The sequence below is a fragment of the Gavia stellata genome, chromosome 2 (assembly GCF_030936135.1).
Source record: "Gavia stellata isolate bGavSte3 chromosome 2, bGavSte3.hap2, whole genome shotgun sequence".
NCBI lineage: Eukaryota > Metazoa > Chordata > Aves > Gaviiformes > Gaviidae > Gavia > Gavia stellata.
Window position 1 is genome coordinate 80,777,617 of NC_082595.1, and position 26,403 is coordinate 80,804,019.

General features: G+C 37.7%; 1 protein-coding gene across 1 annotated transcript in view; it reads right to left on the reverse strand.

Annotated features, from left to right (window-relative positions):
* Positions 1-26,403, reverse strand: part of ADGRB3 (adhesion G protein-coupled receptor B3) — a 465,172-nt gene that overhangs the window by 101,232 nt on the left and 337,537 nt on the right. The window contains exon 16 of the mRNA XM_059832344.1: positions 33-159. Within this exon, the coding sequence (XP_059688327.1) occupies positions 33-159 (127 nt within the window). The remainder of the gene's footprint in view (positions 1-32; positions 160-26,403) is intronic.

Below are 26,403 nucleotides of genomic sequence, written 5' to 3' on the forward strand. Positions count from 1 at the left end.
AACTGGGTATTTTTTCCCCCTTTGTTACTTACTATTTCTCTAGGTTGCTGAGCCAAAATGGCGAAGGTAGAGAGGCGATCACATAAGCATTTCGTATGGGATGCATCGGTAAGCACAGTTTTACATCCCTGGGTGGACCAGGTTCCCAAAGAGTCGTTCCTGCAAAGGAGAGAGAGAGAGGGAGGGGGAGGAAAAATCGGGATAATTACGCCTGACGGCCAATTCCGTGAGGAGACAATGCAGTTTAATCGCGATCAGAGTGTAGTGTAGTTCCGGACAGCAGAGAGGTACTTGTTGTGGGGCAGGACCGGCCCCGGCGGCGCCCCCGCGGCGCAGCCGAGCGGGGAGCGGGGAGCAGGGAGCGGCGCTGCGCTGCGCTGCGCGGAGCGGCGCGGAGCTGTCCGGCGCGGCGGTGCTGACAGCCCGGCGCGCTGCGCTGCGCGGAGCCCCGCCAGTCGCGGCAGCAGCCGCCCCCTGCGCTGCCAGCCACCTCCGAGCCTCACCAGAGCACTGCAAAAAACTCATCGGGGGAAGAGGGGGAGGCTTTTTCTCTCTCTCTTTTTTTTTTTCTTTTTCTACCGGCTCTGCTTCTGGCCCTTCTGTAAAAAATGTGGTGGTCGGTAGTTGTAGTGTCTTCACCCCCCCCACCCCCCCACCCCCCCCCCTTATGTGTGTGTGGCTAGTTTAAAGGCAGATGGTTCTCAAACGCCTGTCTGGGCTATGCCAGTTGGACCGGGAGATGCCGGATCTTCTGTTCTGACGGCTATTTTTGCTGAGGATTTTTGGGTTTTTGATTGTTGTTTTTAGTGATCAGCCTTAGAAATTTCACCCTGGAAACGGCAGCATCAGATGCCTCCAACTCTTGCCTTAGCTCCAGCAGAGGGGTGGATTTCAGTACAGCAGCACACATCACCAAAGAGACACACGAGTTCGCCCTCCAGACATCACTCAGTCAACTCGCCTTTCCCTAGCTCCCTCCCCCTTCCCGATTTCTTTTTCTTGGGGTGGCAGCACCACGCTAACCCCAAGCCAAAGCGATCGTTTGCTGGCACCTTTCACCAACCACCCCTAAACAAAACAAGATGATTAACACAGCCCCCGAATTCAATTAAACATTCAATATGCTAATGCAAGGTCTAAAACCCACCCCAGCAGAACAATAAAAATGGTATCAACCCACGTTTTCTTTGTGTGGGCAAGGAGAGGGAGAGAGAGAGACAAAAAATCATCTCTCCTTTTCCTGAACTGCAGTGGGGAGAAAATAATTCCTACAGGAAAAAGGGGTTGGTTTCAACTAAAGCAAACCTATTATCTTTACATATGTTATGTTTAGAGAACAACAGTTGGGTTTCTTTCTCCGTTTTTTCCCTCCTTTCATGCTCAGGGAGCAACTGCAGCGACTCTGCTGCCAGCAGCAGCGTGCATACTGTCAATTCCTGTCCATTTCACCTCAGGTCACTAAATGACTTGAAAAAAGAAAAACAAAGGTGGAAGAAACAAGGTGGGGGAATAATAATTTCCAGCGCGTGTGATCACCCTTGTTTCACCTCTTCTGCCTCGACAACCCACCTTTGTGAATGATTCTATACGCCAGGACCTTCATGCAAAGGCAATTTGTTACCCCAAGCCTGCTCTCAGAGTACAGTTCACATCAGCCCACCTTGGCATTTTGAGCCACTAGTTTTTGAACACACACCAGATGTAACCCTTACACACTATTGTCTTCAGAACAGTATCCTGTAATAAACAAAACAAACAGCAACTGAGGGAAACAATTGAGAGAAAATCACCAATTCTTCAAGCCACTAAAGCTGCCTATCAGCTTTTCTTCACAAATTGTGTCTTTCAGAGAGCCACAGGCTAAATCAACATCCACTTTGAAAAATATAGTTACATATTCTAAATTCTGCACCATTATCTTCTGGATAATTTAACCAATTTATTTTATTAGCTTTCCTGTCTCTTCTCTTATTGTGACACATAGTTAAGGCCAAATGAAATGCATTTATCTGTGCTGATTAAATATTGAAGAATGATAGCTTAAGAGAAATTGGCAAGTTTTAAAACAAAAGGATGGTATTATTCATCCTGAGAATAAGATGTAATATGTTGAATTCACCCTATGCTGAAAAGCCCTGGATGCACAATACATACAGTTAGCACTAAATCCTTGCAGATGGTGTCCAACGCAGTTAGACAAGTTCTAATTATAAAGGGTAGACAACCACAGAGACCAGTTTAATTTAAAACAAAACATCTGTTACAATTATAATTATATTTAAATTGGTATAAATCATGGGCAGTCCACCAGGTTTAGAGGGGCTCATTCTGTTCTTCAAGTCACTCGTGCGAATACAAGATTCCAGTCATACATTAGCTGAGCAGTTCACTGTTGTACTATATCACCAGGTATTACAAATACACTACATACTTTGCAAACCTTCTTGAATACTACTGAAAATTTTAGTGGAATTTCCAAAAGCACTCTGAAATGAAGAAAGTGCTCTAATTGAATTTAACAATAAGACATCCATTGACACGGCAGGAGCAGAGTCAGTGTAACAGGGACACTTTTTACATTTCATTGTTCGTTTTTTCAGTGATACACTTCAATTTCTTGCCTAGCAGCATCATATTTGAATATGTAACAGATGAAAATTCAGTGATTAAATATGGTCTATCTCTCTTTTCTAACCAATGCAGTTAAAAAAAAAAAAAGGCTCATTAATAAATATATTTGTAGCCTGTTGAAATGATGGCTGACAGAAACTGTGCAGAATGGTATACTAAGTCCATGAAGGAGACGGAATAATGAGCAGAATCCAGAAGAAAAGTGTAACTGCAATTTGTTGCATGATGCTTGTGCCTGCAGAACAGTAAATGTATGATTGCTAACTCCCTCAGAGATGCTGGACATTTTGACTTACCAACATAAAATCAGCATTTGGTTTTAGATATAAAGTAAATAAGGAATTGAAATATGGAGTTAAACCAGATGTATTATATTTAGTACATCTCAATGCTTCGCTTTTTATGAAGTCCTCCATCTATGATCTGTTCCTCTTATAATGCAACTCTTCTGGGCCAGTCAGAATCTATCCCATATTTGGAAGTTTCATTCCTTTTTGGTGTGATTTTCTTTAACTATGTGTCTAACATTTAGGGTTATCATATGAATATGCAAGAGGGCACCTATTATTCTTGTGGATCTTTCTTATTATGCAGAAAGCTATAAAGGAGTGACAGGTACTATTAACACATGTTCTATTTATATCAAGGAAAATTATAAAATTGAAAATACATAGCAAATATAGATGTGGGTTCATGCCCATTATCAGCAATTTTGTACTGTTCCACTGAACTAGAGATGATTTAATCAACCTGGCAGGATTCCCATGATACAAGCAAAGGAATTCCCAAGAAGCATAGATTCACTGTTGCAGATCCTGTGTCATCCTGCAGCTGAGGCAGGGGAAAAAGCAGGGAAAGCAGGGAAGTAGGGGAAAAGGTCTAAGTAGGGTGTAATTTGGGCCCATGGATCTATGGCTTATATGGCCTAAGCACCAGAAAAACCTCAGCTCCAACATTTGCCTATGAGTGTGTCCTTCTCAGAGTAGTCTTTCAGTTAGAGGAATGCTGGACTGTCTTTTCAAAACCCTTTCAGAGTGTAATGTAAAGTTCTTAGTTCTAGTCAAGAATTGGGAACATACTGTGCAACAAAAATGATGGCCAAATGATGTACAGAAAAGTATTTTAATTGTGTATGATATAGAAGAAATAATGTGATTTTTACTCTTTAATAATGTATTATGCAATATCGCATGTTATAAAAGTGATGCTCACTACTGAAAACAATGATATGACTGTCTGAAATATTGAAATTGAAATGTAGTTTATAGGGTAGGACCATTTTTGTAGAATAAAAGATTCATTCACAGACACAACTGGCAATCTGACACAGACTGATGATCAAGCCACATTTGATAGGCTAGCAACCATGTTTCCCTTACTTTGCATTATTTTTCTTTGTGTCATGACACAGTTTACTACTTACTATTGACATATTTTGTTAAAATTAATAATATACATGTCTTACTATTTGCATTGTTTTGTCTACTTTAACATATTGAGGAATAAAAATCAGCTATGACACTGCTGTCAAAACCACTCACTTAGTAAAGGACTTCACCTCATGGTGTACACTGCCTACCTTATTAGTTTATTTTGAAGAATTTTTTTCAAATGAAAGATATTTTTTTGAGGCAGATGCTGTGAGACAGAGAAAAAGGAAGTTAACAATACCGTTAACTGTTTTTTCCATACTAGCAACTAGTGATCCAAGTAGTTGCCTGGGTTTTGATCTTCATGACAGAGTTAACATCGCGGTTATACATATATGATGGTAGCTTACTTTAGTAATTTCTTTGATGATTGACATCTGTGCTTAAAGTAGGATGAGAAACCTTTTTGACCATTAAGTTACATAACTTAAACAACAGCAAGAAGCTGTTATTTAAGTATTTAATAACAGCTTTGTAGAAAGCAAACTACACGGAACATAAGAAATTATAATATTTCTCCTGAGATAATTTTAATTCTCCCCACTTCTTGGGTGTGTACATTATTATACATTTTCTTCTGTTCAATTAGATGCTGTTTTTCCTTTAGGACAGACTTTTGTATTCCATCCCTACACTCAGTAAAGAATGACATATAATGATGAGAAGCACAGAGAAAATGCAGCCATAAGACTTTTTTAGCCTAGCAGAAGATAGGAAATAAGCTCATGGCCCTTATGAGTAGCAGATTATGTACATCATTGTGCCTGTTCAGATGTGCTGGCTGGCACATTAGTGAAGATAAAGTCCTTCCAACACCTGCTTACTTCTTTAGACCTGGACCTAAAATCCCAGGGAATCCATAGGGAAGGCTCAACTGCAGGAGTCTCCTTTCAGTTGTGCATGTCCATATGTCTGAGACATGACAAAACTCTTAGTGTGCATAATTTCTACTGTGATCAATCTTATCCCTACCAGTAGTATATGGCAACACCTGGTTTATCTCCACAGTTTTTCCTAAAGTAAAAAAGAAAGAAAGAAAGAAAGAAAGAAAGAAAGAAAGAAAGAAAGAAAGAAAGAAAGAGAAAGAAAGAAAGAAATAAAAAGAAAGAAAGAAAGAAAGAAAGAAAGAAACCACAAAGAAAAGGTGGATGCTAACACACTTTGCTTAATAATGTCACACATAAAACTGAAGTTTTACAAAGTCTTGTTTACCCTGAAATTGTTAATATGATTAACATTCTGACATTATGACTTAGGGCTTTTTCCCCCTCACACAATTTAGGAAAACTAATGCATGAAATCATGGAAATGAAAAGAAATAGACTGGACAAAAATAAACTGCCTTATGACTACATGTCTAAAATACCACAAAAGTCCCAAAAAGGATGTCTGAATTTGTGTGGTATCAGAAGAAAAAGCTAGGTGATGAATATCTGGCAATTGGATCTCCAATCCAAATACTATGGAGAGTTTGTTTTCCTAAAGAATAAGGCCACTTTTCCAATTCAGGCATTGAATTGTTTATTTTTCCTCAATGATACCGTTGTGAATTTATTTTTTTGCCAAATAAAGTAGAAATCCTTCAAAAATTAATTTTCTTGCTGATCTTTATATCAAAAATAAATCCTATTTGAATAATTTTTTTGTAAAACAAATGTGCATCTGGGCTGGAAACCAAATTTTATTCCAGTGTAGTTTAAAACACATGAGATATTAAACCCTGAAAAGTAGGTTTTGTAACAGAGCCATTGTAGTTATAAGCATATATTGTTACATTAACTTTCTAATAATGTACAAGTCATGGGAAGGTCTGAGGGAAGATCAAAAATTGCCTTGGTTATCAGTTTGACTACTATATACAAATGATTCATCAAAAGGGGAGCTATGGAAGTGAGTATTAATGCTTGGGGGAATATTTTATTACTCTTAATAACTTTCCTGTCCATACAGTTTAGGGCATGATCTAGCGCACAGTGTGCATAAGCTGTGCTGTAATCAAAAGTTGCCCTGCCATTAGCATACTGCAAGGGTATCGAAGTGGAAAAGGAAAAGAAATTCTGAAGGACTGATATGACAAAAATGGGATGAGACAAATACTAGGAGTTTCCTGCTTCCTACTCCATAGTTCTTGATTACTGGTGCTCTGTACTACTGCTATAACGCAGACCTATCATTACTGGAGTTACAGGACCCATTCATGTTTTTTAATAACATCAGACAAACTCCAGTCATTCAGCTGTATTTCTGTATTTTAAGGAGCCTAATGGATGGACATTTGAGCAAGAGCATTCTACCTCCTTTCCCTAGATTATAGAGAAAATCTCCTAAGAGGATGAATATTGGTGCATCAAAAAAATTGAGGGAAACCAATCGCTTTCCATAGCTTCATCTCTGTCTGACCCTGTAGATGCTCTCAGAGAAAGTAGCATAGGAGGAAGTACTGGGCATTCCTGCTAGGTACACGCTGCCAAAGCATGTAGGTATCTGCTAAGGATTTATGAGAACTATGACTTCTTTCCCCATGGACCTCCAGAATGAATGGAGCAGACAAGAGGCCACACTTCCTTCCAGGATCTTGTCCCAAGATGATGATTTCCTAGAAACTACAGGAAGCAACAGAGGGATATTTCTTATTTTCATAAAAATAATGATGGAAGCAAACTGGTCAACTCTACTACTAATTCTACAGTGAATTGCTGACTCCCTTCCTTCCTGATGAGGTCTCATTTATTATCAGTCTGTACTCAAATTTTGTCTTTCGTTTCAACACAGTTTTACTAAGTTTGTTCACTGTGAAAGGGAGATATACCTGATAATGCTGAATGACCAAGACAAGGATCATGTTACATTTTGCAAGCATGCATTACTTAACTGTGGGTATGTTTAGAGATCGGGCTGCTCATTTAAGTTGCTGTATGACATATTTGGTTTCTTCGGGCAAAGTCATATAGAGACTTGCAATGTCAAAATGTATATTCCCAAAGTTTGCAGTAGTGAGTTCAGTAGCATTTTGGATATGTATAAAATTGCTCAGTTTCAACTAGGTTAATTTTATAGGATAACATTATCAGATATTCAGTAGGAAAAAAGATAGACTTCCACAAATATTTTATTAGCTTTCACTCCTCACGAAATCAGTAACATCTTTCACATTCATTTGTTCAGACTGTATAAATATTTGTGTAGGTTTATGGTGATCTAAGGAAATATTGCCATAAAGTGTTTTTCCAATGATCAACTTGTGAAATCTATCACACTGTGCTATTATTCACAGGGACTCCCAGCAAAAAGGATCCTTGCAAACGTGTATTGCCAGGGGCTTGAAAAGATTATGGGCTCAGAAGTTTATCCTAGAAATTAAGAACATCAAAGCTTGGATCAGGGTTGTAGCTGTCGTTAATGTTTCTTCCAAATGACAAGATTAGCAATAAAGCATAGTACCATTAGTTCAAGTTTCAAGGCCAGCTATGACCAGCAGGGAGAGGAACAAGTGTGAAAGGGAATTGATGAGGGGAAGAACAGAGGCTGGGCTTCCATCACAGTTACTGTTACAACATCCTATGCTATTCTAGACTGAATGGGCAGATAAAAATAAAAATAGTACATGACCAGCCTCCTCAGAGAGTGCTTTGAATTAGGCTCCAGAGATGACAACCATGAGGTAGGAAGAAAGTTAAGCCACAAAATGAGTATGTCAGAAGCAAACATGTTAGGCGGTCAGGCACTGAAATGATGCTCTGGAGATGCAAAAGAGAGCTGAGCTATCTTTTGGAGCTAGATGTGTACATGCTACCTTTCAAAATCTGAAGTTAGGTTTCACATCAAAGAGATCCAGTGGAGAGTCCCCATTTTATCTAACAATTCAGTGGCTGTGAGATAACCCTCCTGGTTATCACCTTCTCCTCCCCTGAATCTTGTGATAGCACCTGCTGCTCCTACACAATCGTACTGTGTATCCTACAACTCTGTTACCTGTTGGGTTCTCTGAAGAACATGTTGTGGAGCTATGGCAATTGGAGCTAAGTTGTCTCAGTGTCCAATTTTATAGACAGAAAGAAAGACTTCTTTCTGTCCACTTTGAAAACAAACTTAATTCAAGCCAGGCTGCGATAAAACAAACAAACAAACAAACAAACAAACAGACAGTAGGACATGGTTCCAATGTTTCTAAAAGACACAAAGAAATAAAATAAAACTGACATTTTCTCTGGGACACTGGGATTATGTCAAGCAGTATGTCTCCCCTTTTATCCAGATGTTATTCTGCAAGATTTCCAAAACATTCAGTTTATAAAGATTTGTATTTACTGTATATGTGAGACCTCGGGTTATGTCCTTTTCCTTGCATAAGACACTTGCTTTTAATAACCAATCCTCTTTTGTAAGTCCTCCCCAGGAGTCTTAACAGATCTAATCTGTTTTTCCTCAAATTGATTGATTTCTCTCTTATTTGGGAGATAATCTGGCCATCTCTCTTAATTAAAATAAGTATTTTTTTCTTCCTTAGAGATGTCTCTTTGTTAGATCAGATGTTATCTTGTGTACCTGACTGGCCAATTAACAAATGCTTCAATAAGAGTAATGCTTATCTCCTTATTCTTTCTTTGGTGAGTCAGAGTGCACCCTGACTGAACCTGCACCAAATCTTTTATTGTTATCAGTCTGCACATTAAAACCACATTTGATACAAATACCTCAATAGGAAAAAGGCATGTAGCTTGCTATTGGCTCTTGACTGAGTTCACACACATAGTAATTAGCCAGTTGAGGTGACAAGGAGTTTGTAGTGACTGATGCTTAACATCTTCTGGTTGGATATCTTTTCTTCAGTGAACATCTTAACTACAGACTTTAAAAGTGAGTCATCTTTCCCTTTCAGACAATCAATATTTAGTTTTAATATGAAAGAATAAGACTAATTGTGAACAGAGGGAATTAAAGAAACTTCCTTATTCCAAAATGCCCTACAGCCTTCTGAAAAGGTTCTGAATTTTGCAAGCACAGATGAGACCTCACCTTAGGAAAGTCTCTCCTGTCCTGGGTGAATTTTCTAACCATTGAACTATTGGACGAAATAACTATAATATAGGTCTTCATACATGTGCTGTCCATATTTTATGTAGCAGCCAATTCACTGCTAAGTCTAGGCCACAGTCAAGAATGACAGATGACCTGTTTACCTATCTTGATGAGAGTTAATGCTGAGGTTCTTTTGAGCATAATAGAATGAAGTCTTGGTGGCCAAGCAGCTTAATTTAAAACTTGTAAGAACCTCTGGATTTAGGATTCTCCAGAGTTGTACAGTGACTGGAAAGGAGGTCTAACAAAGTCCATTAAGGATTGAGGTACCTATAGTGGCACATATCTGCCTATCTCATATTATGAATGAGACTTTATTAAAATGGGGGAATGCAACAAATCTTTGCATGCAGTTGAGATGCAGTGACTTTTTATATGCCTAGCTGATAGCAAATGTAATGCAGTATAGCTAAACACAAAGCTTTCTTACAGTGCTGTTTACAATCTGATTAAGAACCAAAACTAAAAAACCCAGGTGCTGCTAAAGCTGATAGATGTAAGCTGTACATTGAAAACTCTATAATTCACAGAGCTAACTTTATGACATTATGAAGTAAGGCATCTTTTTGTCTTAATAATTTTCGCTTTTTAAGATGTGGGAAAATCATTGTGATCACAGAGTCAAATAAATTCAAATACAGACTGAGGAAATGGCAGCTCTTTTGTTAAAAAGGACGATGTAAGAGGCACCTCCTTAAAGTATACTTTAGACTCTTATGAGCCAGTTTTAGCCCTGATGTTCCTGACTTTCAGTAAGGCTTATTATTTTAGGACTTATTAATGTGGGTTTGAATGTAGCCACGTTAGAGTGCAGTTATGTGAGGTACTGCTCATCTGAATCTTCTTGAATGGATGTGTTTACTGACCAACTGCCCAGTAAAGTAAATTACACATAATTGACACACTTTTTAATACCACTTCACACCCATGTAACTGTAGCATTGCCTAAAACAAAGTCAGCTGATAATGATAATTTCTGGAGATAACATCTAAACAGTTACACTGTGTTTTTTGCTAGGAGTGACTAGTACAGAGGCTAAAAGTAGGAGGTGTGCATCACACTGCATCACAGCAGATGAAAACAGATGCTTCCATATTTAATCTAGAAAATGCTGGGAAAAAGAAAGAGGGTCTGCACTGTGCCATGTCTGGACAGTGATCTTTATGTACCAGGGATTGTGCTGACTCAATAGTATAAGGGCATGTGTTGCAGATGAGGCCACTGGGGTGCACAAAGTCCAGCGGATTCTGTGGACGTGCTCTGAATTTGATATACACATGTGCAATGATTGATGCATCCACAATGCAACAGACAATTTGCATTTGTAACAACTGTATATCTGGAAGTCCCAGAAAAATTTACTACACTGAACAGTGGCAACGCAGGACTGAAGTCCTCTTACTCCTCTGATAAATCCATTTCAGCTAGTTGCATGTCAGCTAGATTATGTGTTTAGACAAATATGACTGGTGGCTTTAAAAACTATATCAATTGTTTAAGAGGTTGGATAAGTGCTTTTATGGTCTAAAGAAAAAGGGATGGAGGAGGTGTTGGGGAGTATGTGCCTTAACTAGGTGCCAAAAAAAGCCTGTCTGAACAAATGAGAATAGCTAGTAGCGTATCTACTTTCTTCCATCTCCTGATAATATTTTTTGTTTATGTGTGGCTTCCTTGTGGGAAACAGCACAAGAAGAATTCCTGCTGCTCTGCAGATGCAGGGTTGTAATAATGGGCTTGTCTTCTGTGGACTGACAAAGTTGGTGTACTCTCTAGCCTTCATGTATGGTAGACATGGACTGAAAAACGTGTCCCAAAATAATCAATGTTAATACACTAATGGTCTACCCACATTACATAGCACCTTTCAGCTGAAAGCCTTAAAACACAGAGAGGGACAGTGTCATCCTGAATCTCAGCCCTGGTCACAGGAAAATGAAGAGACATTCCTAGGACTCAAGGTCAAAATAAAAATGCAAAGGTAAATTGCTTCTAGGTTGAAAAGAAAATGCAACCAAATACAGTGCTGTATTTGTTTCCTTCTCTCTCTACGTGGAGGTCTCATACACTATTTTTTATGTTTACAACATTATATTATATAGAATATTGAAAGTATATGTATCTAAAAACATATACAGTAACATTATTCAGTTAAAGTTGCAGTTTTTGCAGAATGGAATCAACTCTAATTCGCATGAAAGACATATCACAAGCTTTCTGTCTGTCTGTGATGTGTCACATCATAGATGTGGCATGCTTTAGCTGAAAACTCCAAATCTGAAATGCTTTTCCCTTCAGTCAGATGTAGTGTTGCAAGTAGAAATTGTTACAGCATCTTCTTACATTTTGAAAGAATTTGCATTCTGTTATGTTCTCACGTTACTTGATGTTTTAAAAGTGCAATAAATAAAGAATACAATTAATTTAGATTACGCTATGCTATCTGAATTATATACTGACTATTGAGTACATGATTACATTATTAGCTAGAATATATCTCCTAGAAGTTACATAATGAGTGCAATTGCAATCATTGTCTGTGCATATATAGTACTCAGGGAGTGTCATGAATCCACTTCATGTCAGTGCATGCTGTATATTGATTGGACCTGTCAACTTCAATGGATTATCCTCAGTATAACTCAGATCAGAACCTGGCACTATATTTTGATCTCTCAGACAGCTAAATGATATCTAAAATTACATATAAGCAAACATCTTTCTATTGACTAGGCATTGGAGAAAGCTTATGTGTTTATTTTAATCCAAAGATGCTAGAGCATGTCAAGTGCCTGATGTGTTCTTCAGTTATTAGTTTTCGGCAGGGGTTTGGAAATAGCAAAACAGAAAATATGACTATGTCACTCTAAAAAGTCTATGGTATGCCTGCATTTTGAACGCAGTATGCAGTTCTGATCTCTTCCTAGCTCAAACAGATCTAGAGGAAAGCTATAGGGAAAGGGGATGAGGTGATAGAAGATATGGGACAGCTTCCATACGGTAAGTCCCTCCAGTCGGGGTAAGAGATGGTCAAGGGAGGTCTGATAAAGGTCTGTAAGAGTGCCATGGTGAAAATGAACTAGAAATTATTGCTTGTTATTCCTTGTAATACAAGCTCTAAGAGCATTAAATGAAATTATTAGCCTGTATATTCAAGAGAAACAAAAGAAGGCATTTTTTCCTCACAGGGCATAGTTAAACTGTAGAAATCATTGCCACAGGAGGCTATAAATGACAGAAGATTACGAGAACTGAAAGAGTGATTAGATAAATTCACAAACAAAAAGATGTTTTAAGGCTACAGCACACAAAGATAAAAAATTTGACTGTACATCACAAACCTCTTGGAATTTGGAAGGCATACCAGGGGAATTTCTACTAAATGAGTACCTTGTTCTTAAACACTCTTCTAGGCATCTGTGAACAGCCACTGTGGCAGGCAGGATGCTGGGGCTAGACTAGTCTTTCGCCTGTTCAGCCCAGCTTATACTTTAACTATTATTCCTTGTTTAAAGGTTTAGCTTTCAAATTAATCACATTTCAGTTTGATGGTTGTTCCACATTGCATATACATATTAATCCCAAAACATAGTGCTGAGACAGCAGTATCTTACCTGAGCCTCAACATAACGTTGAGGTACTATGACATCCTAAATTTACAAATTTGATTTCTTGGCATCACATAAGTGGACATTGAACAGAATTAAATCTTTATTGCTTTGCATTAACTTTTTATCTCATACAAGAGAGAATTTCTTATTACCTCAATTTTATAGTGTAAATTGGGATTTTACAAGTGTACTCACATCCTGAAATATTTCATAGTATTCTATCAAGACAGATAGAATATGTATGTGTGCGCATATATATATGTGTATATATATACACATTGAGACATAGACAATAGATGTTGCAATGGTGATACTTGTTATTGTATCTCATCTGATTTTGATACACTTCATAAGGTCTACTTTTAGATTTACCCTAATGATGGTTTCACACTTTTTATTCCGTGCATGATCTTAACTGTTAAGCACTTAGAAAACTATTTGCTTCTTTTCTTCACAATGCTGCCTTTCTCTATATAAAATTATACCTCCTTACCCTTAGAATGGTCAAGTTTTAATCCCAAGCCAGTAACATCTATTCTGTATTTAAAAATGTCACTGCTTTTAAGTCCACTACCTAGTAGTCCTGCAGGGCTAGAGGCAATAACTTGTAAAGGGAAAAAATCTCAACTTTCCAATTGGACACACAGACCTTGCTTCTGACCCTGCAGGGCTGTCAGCTATCAAACTTCGAAGTCATGACATTTTAAAGAAAATGTACAGAGGAGTTATTTCATAGGATCAGAAAACCATTTTTAGCTTACTTTAGAAAGTTTTTATTGCTCTTTTTTGCCCTATGCTTTCAATGAGTAAGATATCTAGTTTTACAGGTGAATGAGTATGAAAATAGTACTAGTAAATGCTTTAAAGAGTCTAATTTATTCTAAAGGTTATATGATATAAATTCATGCAAAGATGTTAGCACTTGTGTAAAAATGGAGGAATCAAACTCTCAAGGTCAGAAATACAGAAACAATGGCCTCAGCTGCAGCTTCTCTTATAGTTGTGTTTTAATGTCTAATGTCTTTTTATCTTTCTGGCCATCTCACATTAAAATTAATTAAAATGATTGTAGCATTAGTTGAATTAAGCCATCCTTCATTTTCAACGATATGCTAATTAATAACAGCACGTAGTACAATGCAAATTGGAATTTCTTACAGATTCCTATAACAGAGTTATAACAATACTAGTACCAGTACTTTAATTCTTGGTGAGATGTTAAAAAAATGTCTGCTTTGGAAAAATATTGGTTCACTTGCTTTAAAGCTGCAAATATTTTACTGCTCATTGTTCAAAGTTTCATAAATTTCCAATTTTGAACTCACTTAAATATATAAAAATATAAAAATTAATAGATTTTATTAATTCCACTTCTACTGAACTGATTTCCCTCAAAGTTTCATTTTTTTTTAACTTTGGCAATTTTAACTCTGGAATAACTTTCTCTCTGTGACAAAATTCAGATTTTTTGTGTAGGAAATGGAATTCAGAAATGCCATAATCCATTGCTTCTTTAAGACCATGGTTCAGTATAATATTTATATAAGTCTGTAACTACTTATGCCAGTGATTTCAGTAGACTTATACACTCAAAGTTAGTCACATGCTCAACTTTATTGTGAAATCACAGCCATTTCCATCTCAGTATCACAAAATATCAATGAATTAAACCTCATAATAGGCCTTTAAAACAAGTAAGGATCACTGGTCACATATTCCAGATGGCAAAATTCTATGTGGCTGTACTGGATAATCACAGCAGATCCTTCTGTCCTTTAAATCACAACAATCTTTAAAAAATGTAAAGACTATGCATATTACATTGTAACTTAGGTATGGAAGATCTTTCTTCTTGAATTAATTACTCATTCAAATAATTGATGATTATAATATCAGTATAATTTGCATTAAAAATATAAATTATTATTCATTAATAAACTCACACTACATCAAAAAAAACCCCTGTAAACAGATTTATGTTAATTGAATATCTTTTTGCAACACTTAGCAGAATTAGGAATCAACTCCAACTCAAATGCAAATAATAATCATAATCACAGATACTTCTCTATCAAAACATGTTTTAAAGGTCCCTCTGTACATGTAATGTAATTCCTTTCCCTTATCAGCCCCTCCCCTCCAATTTCTAAAAGAAAAATGACTGATAATACATCTTGTAATTTCCATGATCTAGCACTATTTGGCTTGATGTTTCTCAAATACTACAGTTCCTTAGAGAAGTCACTTGAAGTCCAGAGTACCTGTACAAGGTCATGAGTACGACTTGTGCTGAATATCCAGGAAAAGATTCCCCTTTATTTACTTATTGACAACATCGATAGGCAATTAAATATTTGCTAGTAGTTGCAAAAAATGTTTCTTTGTTACACAAAGTTCATGCTAACATTGTCCCACTTAATTGTCAGTCATTACTGTTCAATGCCATTGGGAAAGGTATGTTTATTGGGAGAAATCCCAGTACAAGTCCTGGCAGATGTCAGCAGATTGCAAGAGAGATCATGCTGCAGTATTTTCTATCTGGATACCATAGTTCTTCCGTGAGTGAAACCATGTGAAACTCATGAAATGTTTCACTGCCCATGTGAAACCGTTCAACTGGAGAGAGTTCCACAGAAGTAGCTACTAGAAAAATGGACTCTTACATTTGAGAGAAAATATTATTGATGCAGCTGCCCTTGTGCTACCCATGGTGTAAAAGTGAGAAGTGTGGCATGAAAGGGAGGACTCATTAACAGGGCTTTGCTGGGGATACAAGGATGGGGTTGCAGCTCAAGAAGGACCATGGCCAGGATATTGGAGCAGCCAGGAGGAAAAGAAACACTGCAGTACTTGAGCTGGGTGTCAGGAAAAAGGGAAGCTTATTGCATAATGCCTCTGTGTATGTTCTGTCCAACAAATTCTTTTATCTCTGTACAAGGCAGATGGCACTTCAATGAAAGGTTCTGTAAACTTTCCCAAAACATCTTTGTGATTTCTGTGTTCAGCATGATTACATACCTCCCCCTGCAAATTGACAGGTTTTCAAATATTTTACCCTTATTTGACAACGATGCATGGGAGCTTCTGCTCCATGAATGAAGGCTGAATCCAGCACCACCTGCATGACATCACTATATGTTTTGGTCAAGCCTATAGCGACTGTGGTATATACAAAGTGTGATGGCAAAACTGAGGAATGGGATAAGAACATGAGGGACAATTGTCTTGGACATGAAGAATAAATATTTAGGTTTTTATGATAAATAGGGTTAATACCAATTTTTGCTTGTAATTGCATTACAAGCTTATGTTGCAGAAAGGCATATTGATTCGTCTTCTACATCAGGAAATATTTTTAAAAGAGCTGTGGATGCCCTGATTTTAATATTTACAGTAGTGAATACAACATTTTAACATATTTGATTTTTTCCCCTTAAACCAATTTAAAAAAGCACCAGATCCACTGAAAAAAAAAGTGTTTACACACAGAGAAAAACATGCAACAAACAGTTCCTTCTCCACAAGGTAAAGTAATTTCTAGAATGAGTTAGAGAGATATGTGCCTTTTTTGTCTGGAGCCATATAGTTTTGGTAGATTTCTTCCAGCAGAAAAACAAATATTAAAGAGGATTTCTTAAAGTTAATTAGAAAGATAACAAAACTCTGTGAATAGGAATTTATCTCACATTATGGAAAACAGGTGTGTTCATAAGCACAACATTTTCCTCAAAACACTTATTTTCTGATTTAAACATAAATTGATGTAGACTTTTAATCAACTTTGTAAAAATTACTTTAGAGATAAATGTAAAGACTCAAAAACCGGCTGCAACATAAGACTTCATGAGTGCTTCAAAAAACAGTCTGCCATTAACTCTTGTATTTTCCTCTTGAAATTAAATTGTTTACATAGTATTTTTGTTCCTTAAACTGACAAAGGAAACCTTGATATACAAGACACATCACTGTTCATACAACTGAGATTCTGAGCATGCACATATTGTGTATGCAGTGTTATACATGTAGATAGTCCCATCTTTACGTATGTAAGTTATTGAAGTGTTTCGTTCTAATGCTACCTTGTATATAAAACTGCAGTTTTGCCTGCTGAAATGCGAACAACAATAGCAACCTGGTTGTAGGTTGCTACTCCTGTGGATAGTGTCATAGAATTTATAGAAAAATTTATCTGAGTATTTGCTAATGTAGACAGCACACAAGTCTGCTTCTTTATCTGTACTTGTGTTTACAGATTTCCTGTGAAATTGCTGCCAGAAACTACAAAGGTCACATTAAATTTTTGTGAAGGTGTTTCTGGATATGTTGCCTCTGTGTCCATGAGGCAACATATAAAACACTGCTGTAAATGCATGTACTGTAAGCACTGCTTTCCATAACAAGTAAGTCATCATATTAATGAAGGGAAGAGGCCTCCAGCTATCTTGTGACTCCTACATTTTTCCTTTTACCAGTTTTGGGTCCTTTCATGAACGCACAGCATGCTTTATATGCTGGAGGTCTAGAATAATTGTTTTAACTGTTCCTTTTTTCTTTTGGGTAAATGAAAGGAGGTTGTTGTGTACAGGAAGAGACAGTATATAAAATTACCAAACCTTTCTTTTGGAAAAGCAAATTCCTCACTACCTCCCAAAGGAATTATAGGAAAAGCTCATGCAAACAGAATGTGTGTATATTTTTATGACTCAAGCTATGAAGTTACAGCCACATACGGTATTTCATTTTGTATTCACTATCAACCACAATTGTTCTTTCCAGCTAATCTTTCATCTCTGCAGCTCCTCTTTGGAATCTTATTAGATTAATAGGTCACTAAAACGTTGTTTGATCATATTTCTCAACCACCTTCATCAGTTTATGAGTCAACCCTGCAACATATGAAAGCAAGATCATTTTTGCACTCACTTCCTCTAACATATTTTAAATATTTAATGCTAAGAAAAGGTCTATTTTTTCCCACCTTCTATTCTGTGTCACAAAGTAGTAGGTATTTTAATTCAAGACTAATATGAAAAATAGCAAACTACTACAGGACAGTTGGAGGATATGCAAAAGAAATTAACTCTTGAAGAACAGCCAAGGGCAGCCTGAACTGTGTTACTGGGATCTTATGATGCCAAAGCAGACCTAGCTAAATACCTGGCATTTGGTTATATACTGTTGACAAACTCTGTGATCTGACGTTTAGACTTTGTATCTTCTATTCCGCTTAGTGTCCTAAGAAATATGAGACATTAAATATTCCCCTTCCTGTGCAAGTCAAATGAAAAAAGAAATACATCTGTGTCTAGAGAGTGTTTTGAAAGTTTAATCCTGCCTCTCTACTGAAACCAGGCATCAGGGCAATGTCCACTTTAACACACAATGTTTGATGAAAAAGCAAAGCAATTGGAGAGAGTACAGAAGAGAGAGTAACAAAGAGGATCAAAGATCCAGAAAACATGACCGATGAGAAAGGCTGTAAGAACTGTATATTTAATTGAGGGAAAAGAAAACCTGAGAGTTTCCTGACAACAGTTTCCTCATATATAAGAGGTTGCCAGGAAGAGAAAGTACTGTCCTGTTCTCCTTTTCCACCAGAGACAGGAAAAAGAAGTGCTGAGCTTAGACTGAAGCAGGGGCTACTAGGGAAAACTTCCCATCTGTAGAGACAGTAAAGCCTTGATCATTCTGCCTTGGGGAGCCGTGGAATCTCCATCATCTCAAGTTTTTAAGAGCAGATTACAGAACAGTCTGCTGGGAATGAGCAAAAGGCAAGGGTAAGTGATCTCTCGAGTGACCTCCTTCACTACGGTGCTACGAGTCAGTGATTTCTTCTAAAGGGAGCTGCATTTGCTGAACATTCCTGAAAATGCTGAAATGCCTTCCACTGCCAATGACTGCAATAGGACTGTGCTGCATCATGTACATTTGGGCACAAAATTGGGAACCAGACAAGGTAAATGCTTGGCAGGTTATCAGTGTGGCTTAGAGAGCTGAACGACTTTTTTTTTTTTTTTTAATTGTGGTATGCTTGTTTCAGGATTTGTACAGATGTGACCTATTAGATTTCAGAACTGAGCAGAACTGTTCTGCAAATGTAAGGTCCAAAGCCAGCTGAAGTAAGCAGAAGAGTTTCAGCTGGCTTTGATGGCTTTGGAGCAGGTCCACAGCATGTGTGTGTGCAAGGTCGTATGTGTGTCTGTATGTGTGCTGGGGGAGAGGAGGAAGGAGACATTTGTACAGCCACTTACCCTGACTTTGAAACATTGGCTTTGTGTAATTGACTCAGGAGTGTATTCAAACTGCCTAATTTAGGACTTGAAATTACTGTGGCATTTAGGCTCAAGACAGAAAAAGTGAAACTGCCTAATCTCTGGGGTGGACAGACTCCCCATATGCCAGTGAAGAGACTTAATCTCTATGCTTATATGAAACACTTATTATAATCTGAATACATACTGTACAATCAAATTGAACATGTTTTTAAGCATTTGGCTTATATTAAGCGCCTGAATAGTGCTTCACCAGGAACATAATATAGAACATAAACCAGAGTATCATGACTCACAAAAAAGGAAGTAAAGTTAAAATATTTAAAAGGTCATATTTCATTTTTAGATGATGCAGAAACTATTTTATATGTTCATAACAGTCAATTGGAAGCAATGGAATTTTCTTAGTAATTTGTGAAGCTAATTAGTTGACACACTGAGAAACCCAAGCTATAAAGCATACCATAGTCAAATCAATGGTAATAAGAAATAGTTTTGATGATTTTTTCAGTGTTTTATTGTTCCATACAGGGACACAATAACGTTGCAGAAAATTGATTTTCTGTGGAAGAGTTCCCCTGTTAAGGATTGTATTCATCATATTGGAAACCAATGAGATTTTTAAAAAGAACTAATAAATAGTTCAAGCAATATTAGCAAAGTTCTTTCTCCCCCAGAGTTAAACTCGGACTGTAAAACTGAATCATGAAGTAGGTCAGCGATCCAACCCCTGTGTTTCTTACACAATGGCCTCCTGTGAGGCACAATGTTCTTTGTGAAGTTATTTAGAGTTGACAAGCCGTATCACCTCCCAGGAGGTGGATGAGGCCCTATATTGTACATTTTATAATTCTGCAAAGAAACATTATGTTTTTTTTATTATCATTGATCTGTGCATACAACTCCTGTTGAGTTAAATAGAAACTTTGTGAACCAAAGAAAGTACATACTACTATTGTAATATAGTATGTATAAACAATTAAAAAAACAAAGCCAAAGTGACTGGCAATTAGAAAGGACACCTTTTACAAAAGTTGTGTTTTCTTATCAAGTGTCAGGGCCCTGATTTCACCAACAGGCTCTAATTATACTGACAAGCCTATAGGAGTCTTTCTCCATAATCCTCCCCTGCAATCTCTTTTCCCACCCCTTCCCAGAGGCCTGGCTTCCTGTGCTCAGGGTCACTTCCGATCTGCCAGAATTGTGTAACATTTTATCTGCCTGCTGTGAAAACATATATGCCATAAGAAAACAGGTGTGAAAAGCTGGGACCTCCATGCACACATGCTGTTGGCTCAGGGGTTGCATTCAAGCTCAGGCCCCTGCCCTTGCTCCATGTCAGTGCTGTAGTTATGCTGTGCTTGGCCTTGCACCACGCCAGTCCTGACCTTGTCTTGCTGACTTGACTTCCCAGCCTGATCTCAGACCTGCCACATCACCACAGACAGCCTGGTGATCTGTGGGCTGTGGCTGACCCTGGACCCGTTCTGCTCTTCTTGTTTGCATACTGTGAGCCTGCACCTTTCATCTGAATTCTTGCTCTCAGCCTCAGCTCACAGCTCACCTTCCCTTGCGGAGCTGCCCACTGCTGCTGCTTCCTGATGCCAAGATGCCATACCATAATTCAAGTACATACTGATAGGGGACAAGTCTAATGATACGGGCCCTGAATAAAAGTTCTTACTTACTTTTGTCTCAATCCACTGAGGGCAATCAAAAGTTTCAACACCTTTCTGAAGAGGCAGTGAAACTTATTAACCAGCTTTGGGAAAAACTGTGTTATCTAGTACAGAGAGTGAATGTACTGTGAATTAGTACAATACATTGAACAAGGAAGGACCTTGAGATGTCTTTTGCTATGGTATTGCAAGAATGGCTTACAAATGTCTGTTAACTAATTACATTAATTACAGCTTCTCTCCTCTCTCACAGGAAACATTCAATTTCTGTTTCACTCTTTCATACTTTCTTTGAAATCTCGGCCAGGCAGCCAGGACAGGGTGCTGTTACCCTAGGCTGATAAAACAGCTTTACAGATTTGCATACTAGCAGCACAATGATCATTTCCCAAAGCATCTTATTCTGTTAGCTGATGCCAGAGTAATTTAAAAATTTGTATTTGTACCAGTAAGGTTTCTTTTTCTTCATCTAAGAAGAATCCTCCGTACCATTCATGCTTTACACTTCTCTCCTGAATGCTGGTTTAAGGCAGGTCCACAAATACAGGGTTCCATCATGATCCTATTTCCTGGCAATCCCACTGATAGCTTCAGCATTAGTAGAAAAAAAGTACTTTCCTAATGGAGGTGAGAATCTTCATCAGAAGATTTCCCTTTTCTCCCTATTAAAACACGGTGTGACTGCAATGTAGATACTAGGCATCTGTTTTAGCCTCCTGAGCATGCTTGAAGAGTGCTTAACACCCTCAGCTTGCTATGGAAGATCTAAGACTTTTTGGTTGGGGTGAATGGGGTGATCCAGGACTACTGTGTAGGCACAGTGTATATATGTTCTCGTTGTCACATCTGCTACTGTGCTTAGCACAAGAGGGAAAGCAGACACAGAGGGTCATAAAGTTTTGGGGGTGTGTGTGTATCCTGCTGTGCCCCTGAGAACCTGCACTGGCATTAGCATAAAAAACAGTGTTTTAAAACATAAATGGGTATTATGAGGGGGAGAGAAACCCCTCAGGTTGGTGCTGTGTAAGGGGACTGAGCTGCCCATATCTCATCTGCCAGGATGGTGAGCCTTGCAGCACCAGGCTGCAAGCAAGGCCCCAGACATTAAGTACTATGCATGTTTCAGGCTGAAATGAGCCATAGACAGAACACAAGAATTATGGAACCAGTAAGTAAAGTAGATGATAGCTGTCTGTAGAAACACATGTAGACCCCTTTCTTGCAATGTGGAACAATCTTGGACTGTGGCCTGCTTTCAGGGCTATCTCAAAATTGCTGATGCAGATGATGATGCTCAGAATGCAAACATGATGCAAACGTGCCCAGAATCCAAAACATTCCCCTCCTTCTGTTCTCTTGGAAATCAATTTGGTTACAAAAACAGGCTTTCTTTAATTTGATCCCTTTACCCCCATGAAATTTCATTTCTTTCTTCAGAATGATTTAACTTCAACAACAGTGAATAGGATTGTGGTTGAAACTTTATTCTCTGAAATGGAAGAGGTGGTATAAAGCTCCAGATGTTCAGGAGGAAAATTAGGGTGGGATTATAGCTTCAAAAGCAAATGCTCTTGAAGGTCATCATATAAGTCATCATATAAAAGGCCATCATGTAAATCACTATAATGGATAGGTGCCTCACTGATCCTCCTCAATGAAAGCAACAAGCCAACTGTCCATAAACATGTAGAGGTCATCTACAACTGGAACGTATGGAATTAGAGTTTCATTGAGATGTCTAATTCTCCATGTTTATTTCTAATTAGGTAACCAACATTGAAGAAGGAAAATATTTCAGTTACCCTTCTTTAATATTTCCTATTGTCTGATGTAGTTGACTCTCTGTCCACTGCATTGCCTGTTATGAATCACATTCTGAGGAACTTAGTTCTCCCTCTTTTCTGTAGATCAATGACACACTGAGGGAGACTGAGCATACCCCATTTGCTTTATTCACCTGGGGCAAACGTGCTCTAAATTGTCACAACTGCTTGCACTGACTCCAGTATCAAAATTCACTATGGGCATAGAGTAAAGCCTGTGTGATGCAATAGAGTGATAGGTCCAGTATTTTAGCTAGTTTTCAATGTATAAAATCTTTAAATAGAAAACAAGATAAGCCCAAGAAAAATATACCTTTAAAAACATTCTCCCAAGAACAAACAAAGCAGGGGTACTTACTAAGACTAATCACTTGAAAGAGCCTGTCTGGAACTGCTTTTTTTTTTTTTTTAATTTATAGACTTAATATTCATTTAATAATATACATATGTTTTACTTCTCTATCACAGATGCTGCAGTTGAAATTGTACTTTAAGATTGCAGCAATTAGCTGTGAAAAGAAAAAAAGAAAACAAAAGCCCCGAAAAAGGCCCACCACATTTTCTCTAAGCTACAGGTCTAGGAAATAGGGGGTTTTTCTAACACAAATTAATTTCAAATTCCCCGATTTTCATTAAAGTTCTCATGCATGAGGTTGCTGCTTGGGTTTTGCTCAACTGGAACAAAGCTGGTGAAGAATATTCCAAGTTTGCTTTCACGTCCTTCCTAGCAGCTAGAGAATGAAAAATAGTCTGTTGGCAAACTGTGGCGAGGGTTTTCCTTTCCTTTCCTTTCCTTTCTTTGAGAGTTTACTGCAATATTTGACATTACAAACCATGAAATTTTGCTTCTACTCCTGAAACATGTTTGGGAATTACTTGTATTACACTCGAATGCTTCTAATATATTTAACATCATGTGGACAACTTTTAATCATCCATGTGGAGTAAGACTTGAGGCATCCCCAGGGCTCAGTAATCAGCCCTTTATTATCTGTGATCAATGTGTTACCACTGGATATTTATCAGTCATTATACTAATTACAGCATGGCAAAATGCTTTCACTTTTGGGCATACACTTGCATGGGCTGATTGATTCCTCTGCTGCTGTTGTAAAAGCTTGAAGGTAACCTGGCAGTGCTATCTGGCATCTGTGAAAAATCTCTTGGATTCTTTTAGTAACAAAGTAATGTGTTCACTGATAGTTAAACTAAACAGCACTTCAAACCCAAGGAAATATTCACTGTCAGGTCTCCTTACACAAAATTTTCAGTTTGATATGATTAGACCCATTCTTCTATTAATAACCTAACTTTGCCTCACCAAAACTGATTCTCTTTCATGCTGGTCCCTGTAAAAATTGGTATAGGGCCCTGAAACTAATTTTAACTTTCATTTCTCTTACAGTTGGATGTATTTATTTATTTGATTGGTTGGGATTTTTTTGCTCTTGAACTGATAGTTGTTCTGTCTGCCTTCTGATGAGCACTTGCTCTTCTATGACTAGTTTGTTTTCAGACCACAATACAGTGCCAAACTTTCATCATTACAGTCATCAGCAATTTCTTGTGAACCCAAGCAGAATTTTCTCTAGTTAGCCTCCTACCTATAATAGCTGTCTTTGACATAAGTAGACACTCAATTCTCCTCAAACATTTTGTAAGAGTTGTTTTGAAGTGTTGTGTTATTTCTTGGTTCTGCTTCATTCTATCCAAATGAGATTGGCCTACCTCCTGTGGTTTGATCATCTTGAAATCTTCTCTGCAGGTGTCACACAGGTTTCTCTTCTCAAGGCCCTGATTTTTAGTCTGTACTTGCTTATCTTCAATAATCTGATCTGTCAATGTGGGCCTAAATTTAATTTATATGCTGATGACAAACAGATTGATGTTATAAAATTAGCCCTTAATATTCCTTCTGCCACATCTGTGCTGCCTGCTTGCCAAGCTGATGACAAGGTTTGGATGTTTAGAAATTTCATACAATTTAATGCTTCCAAAATATACATTGCTTCAGGGGGAATAGACACTATTTTAAATCACCGTTCTTTTGCAGATCTGTCATTGTGGGCTCACTACAAAGAATTCTGCAATGGCGAGGACTGAGACTCCAGATCTTCTAGCACTAAAATCATATGTGTATTTTTGTACAGCAAAAACTAGTGGCAAACATAAGGCACTAGAGTTCCAAACCAGTATGATACACACCCAGTAAGAACTGTCAGCATAGCCACTGGCAATTTTGAACTAGAGAAAATTAATTTAAATTCGACAACTACTTTGGCACACTTTTGAGAGTATCTTTTAATTTTATGTAATTATAGACGGAAATTTTGGAGCATGTTTTTTAAAAAATTACTTGGAGACTTTCAGTGTTCTTAGGATGATCTTTAGACAACAATTAGACTAATGGTAGCTGATGGCATCAGGGCCAAATTCAGACGCAATCCCGGTGAACATACAAGGAAGACTGTCTCTCAGACAGATTTCTGGTAGAGCTCTTTGAAAAGCCTGCAGTGAAATCTGAAGCTGGGCTAATCTTTTCTAGTTTTGCCTTTTATCTGAACCTGAACCACAAGGCAAGCACTTTTGTCTGTTGAGATTGGCTTCTTGAATGAACAGCCAGTTAGTTTTGACAAAAAGCAGGGCCTACTTTTTCAAAGTAAGGCAAAACTCAGTTCATAGTTAAAAAAATGAAACCAGCCAAAACCTCTGGAATTTTAGTCTAACAAATTTGGAAATCAATGTTTCTGTCAATAGCATCTGGAATTCAAGGCAGACTGAACATTTGCAGAAAATTTGCACAGCCTTCATTTCTAGCCTTCTCTTTCTTAACATGGGAAACAATTTCTAAAAGCAATATATGAAACTTCATAAAAGCAGTCTTTTAGCTCTAGATGAAAGGAGGTTAGCTGATTATAGGCTCTCATCTCACATGTCAGGACAAGAACAGCGTGTTCAGATGGTCTGTTATGAATAAACACAACATGTATTTTTCATGTAACATGTTTCTAGCGTTCTTACATAAGGTTTACTGAAAACATAAGATTCCCTTTACGGATTTCTGGAAAATACTTTTTTAGGTATATTAGGTGATTTCCTCTTCGCTGTTAGCATGACAGAGGCATTCTTTTCTTTTCTTTGAATCACAGGTATTTAAGGGAAATCTGTCTTTTCTTTTCAGACCTAAAGTTCCTGAATATAACCAAAATCAGGCCAAAATTCTCTAGTTATATGATGCTATTCATTGCCTTTAAGCTCTACAAATATGTATGGGAGAATAAATTTATTCAAACTTTCAAAACCAAAAGCTCTATAGGAATGTTTTAAGAGCAAATTTTATTATTATGACTACTTGTTTCTCCTGCTGGTCATCTGATTCTTTTTGTTTATTTTCTTAATGCTTCTCTTTGTAGCTGGGAATAAGGAAAAAAATGGCTAGAAAATATAGGAAAAAAATCCCTGGAATAACTATACTGCCTGCATGTCATTTCTCACATCCCATTGCTTAATGCATTGATCTTATCTGTGTCAAAAGCAGTTTTCTGTTCAAACAGAACTGATGGTGGCAGAGTGAGTGCCATTTATTCTGTGAGTGCCAGCCTGAGCCTGGGCTGGGGACTCACACTGGCGGGTCAGCAGAGTGGTAGAGTTTAAAACAATACAAATGCATCTTTTCCAGACGTGATAAGGTTGGCAGTTGGCTCAGGATCTCATAAGGAAGATTCTCTGGGTCAAATCCACAGCTATGACGTGATCCTTGACTATAAGACTTTAGGTTAAAACCAGCAGCCGAAGTGAGTAATCTGGTTATTGACTGAAGCTGGACTCCCCAGAAAGGAGAAGTAGAACTAAGAAAGCTGGGAACTAATTAATCCTATCT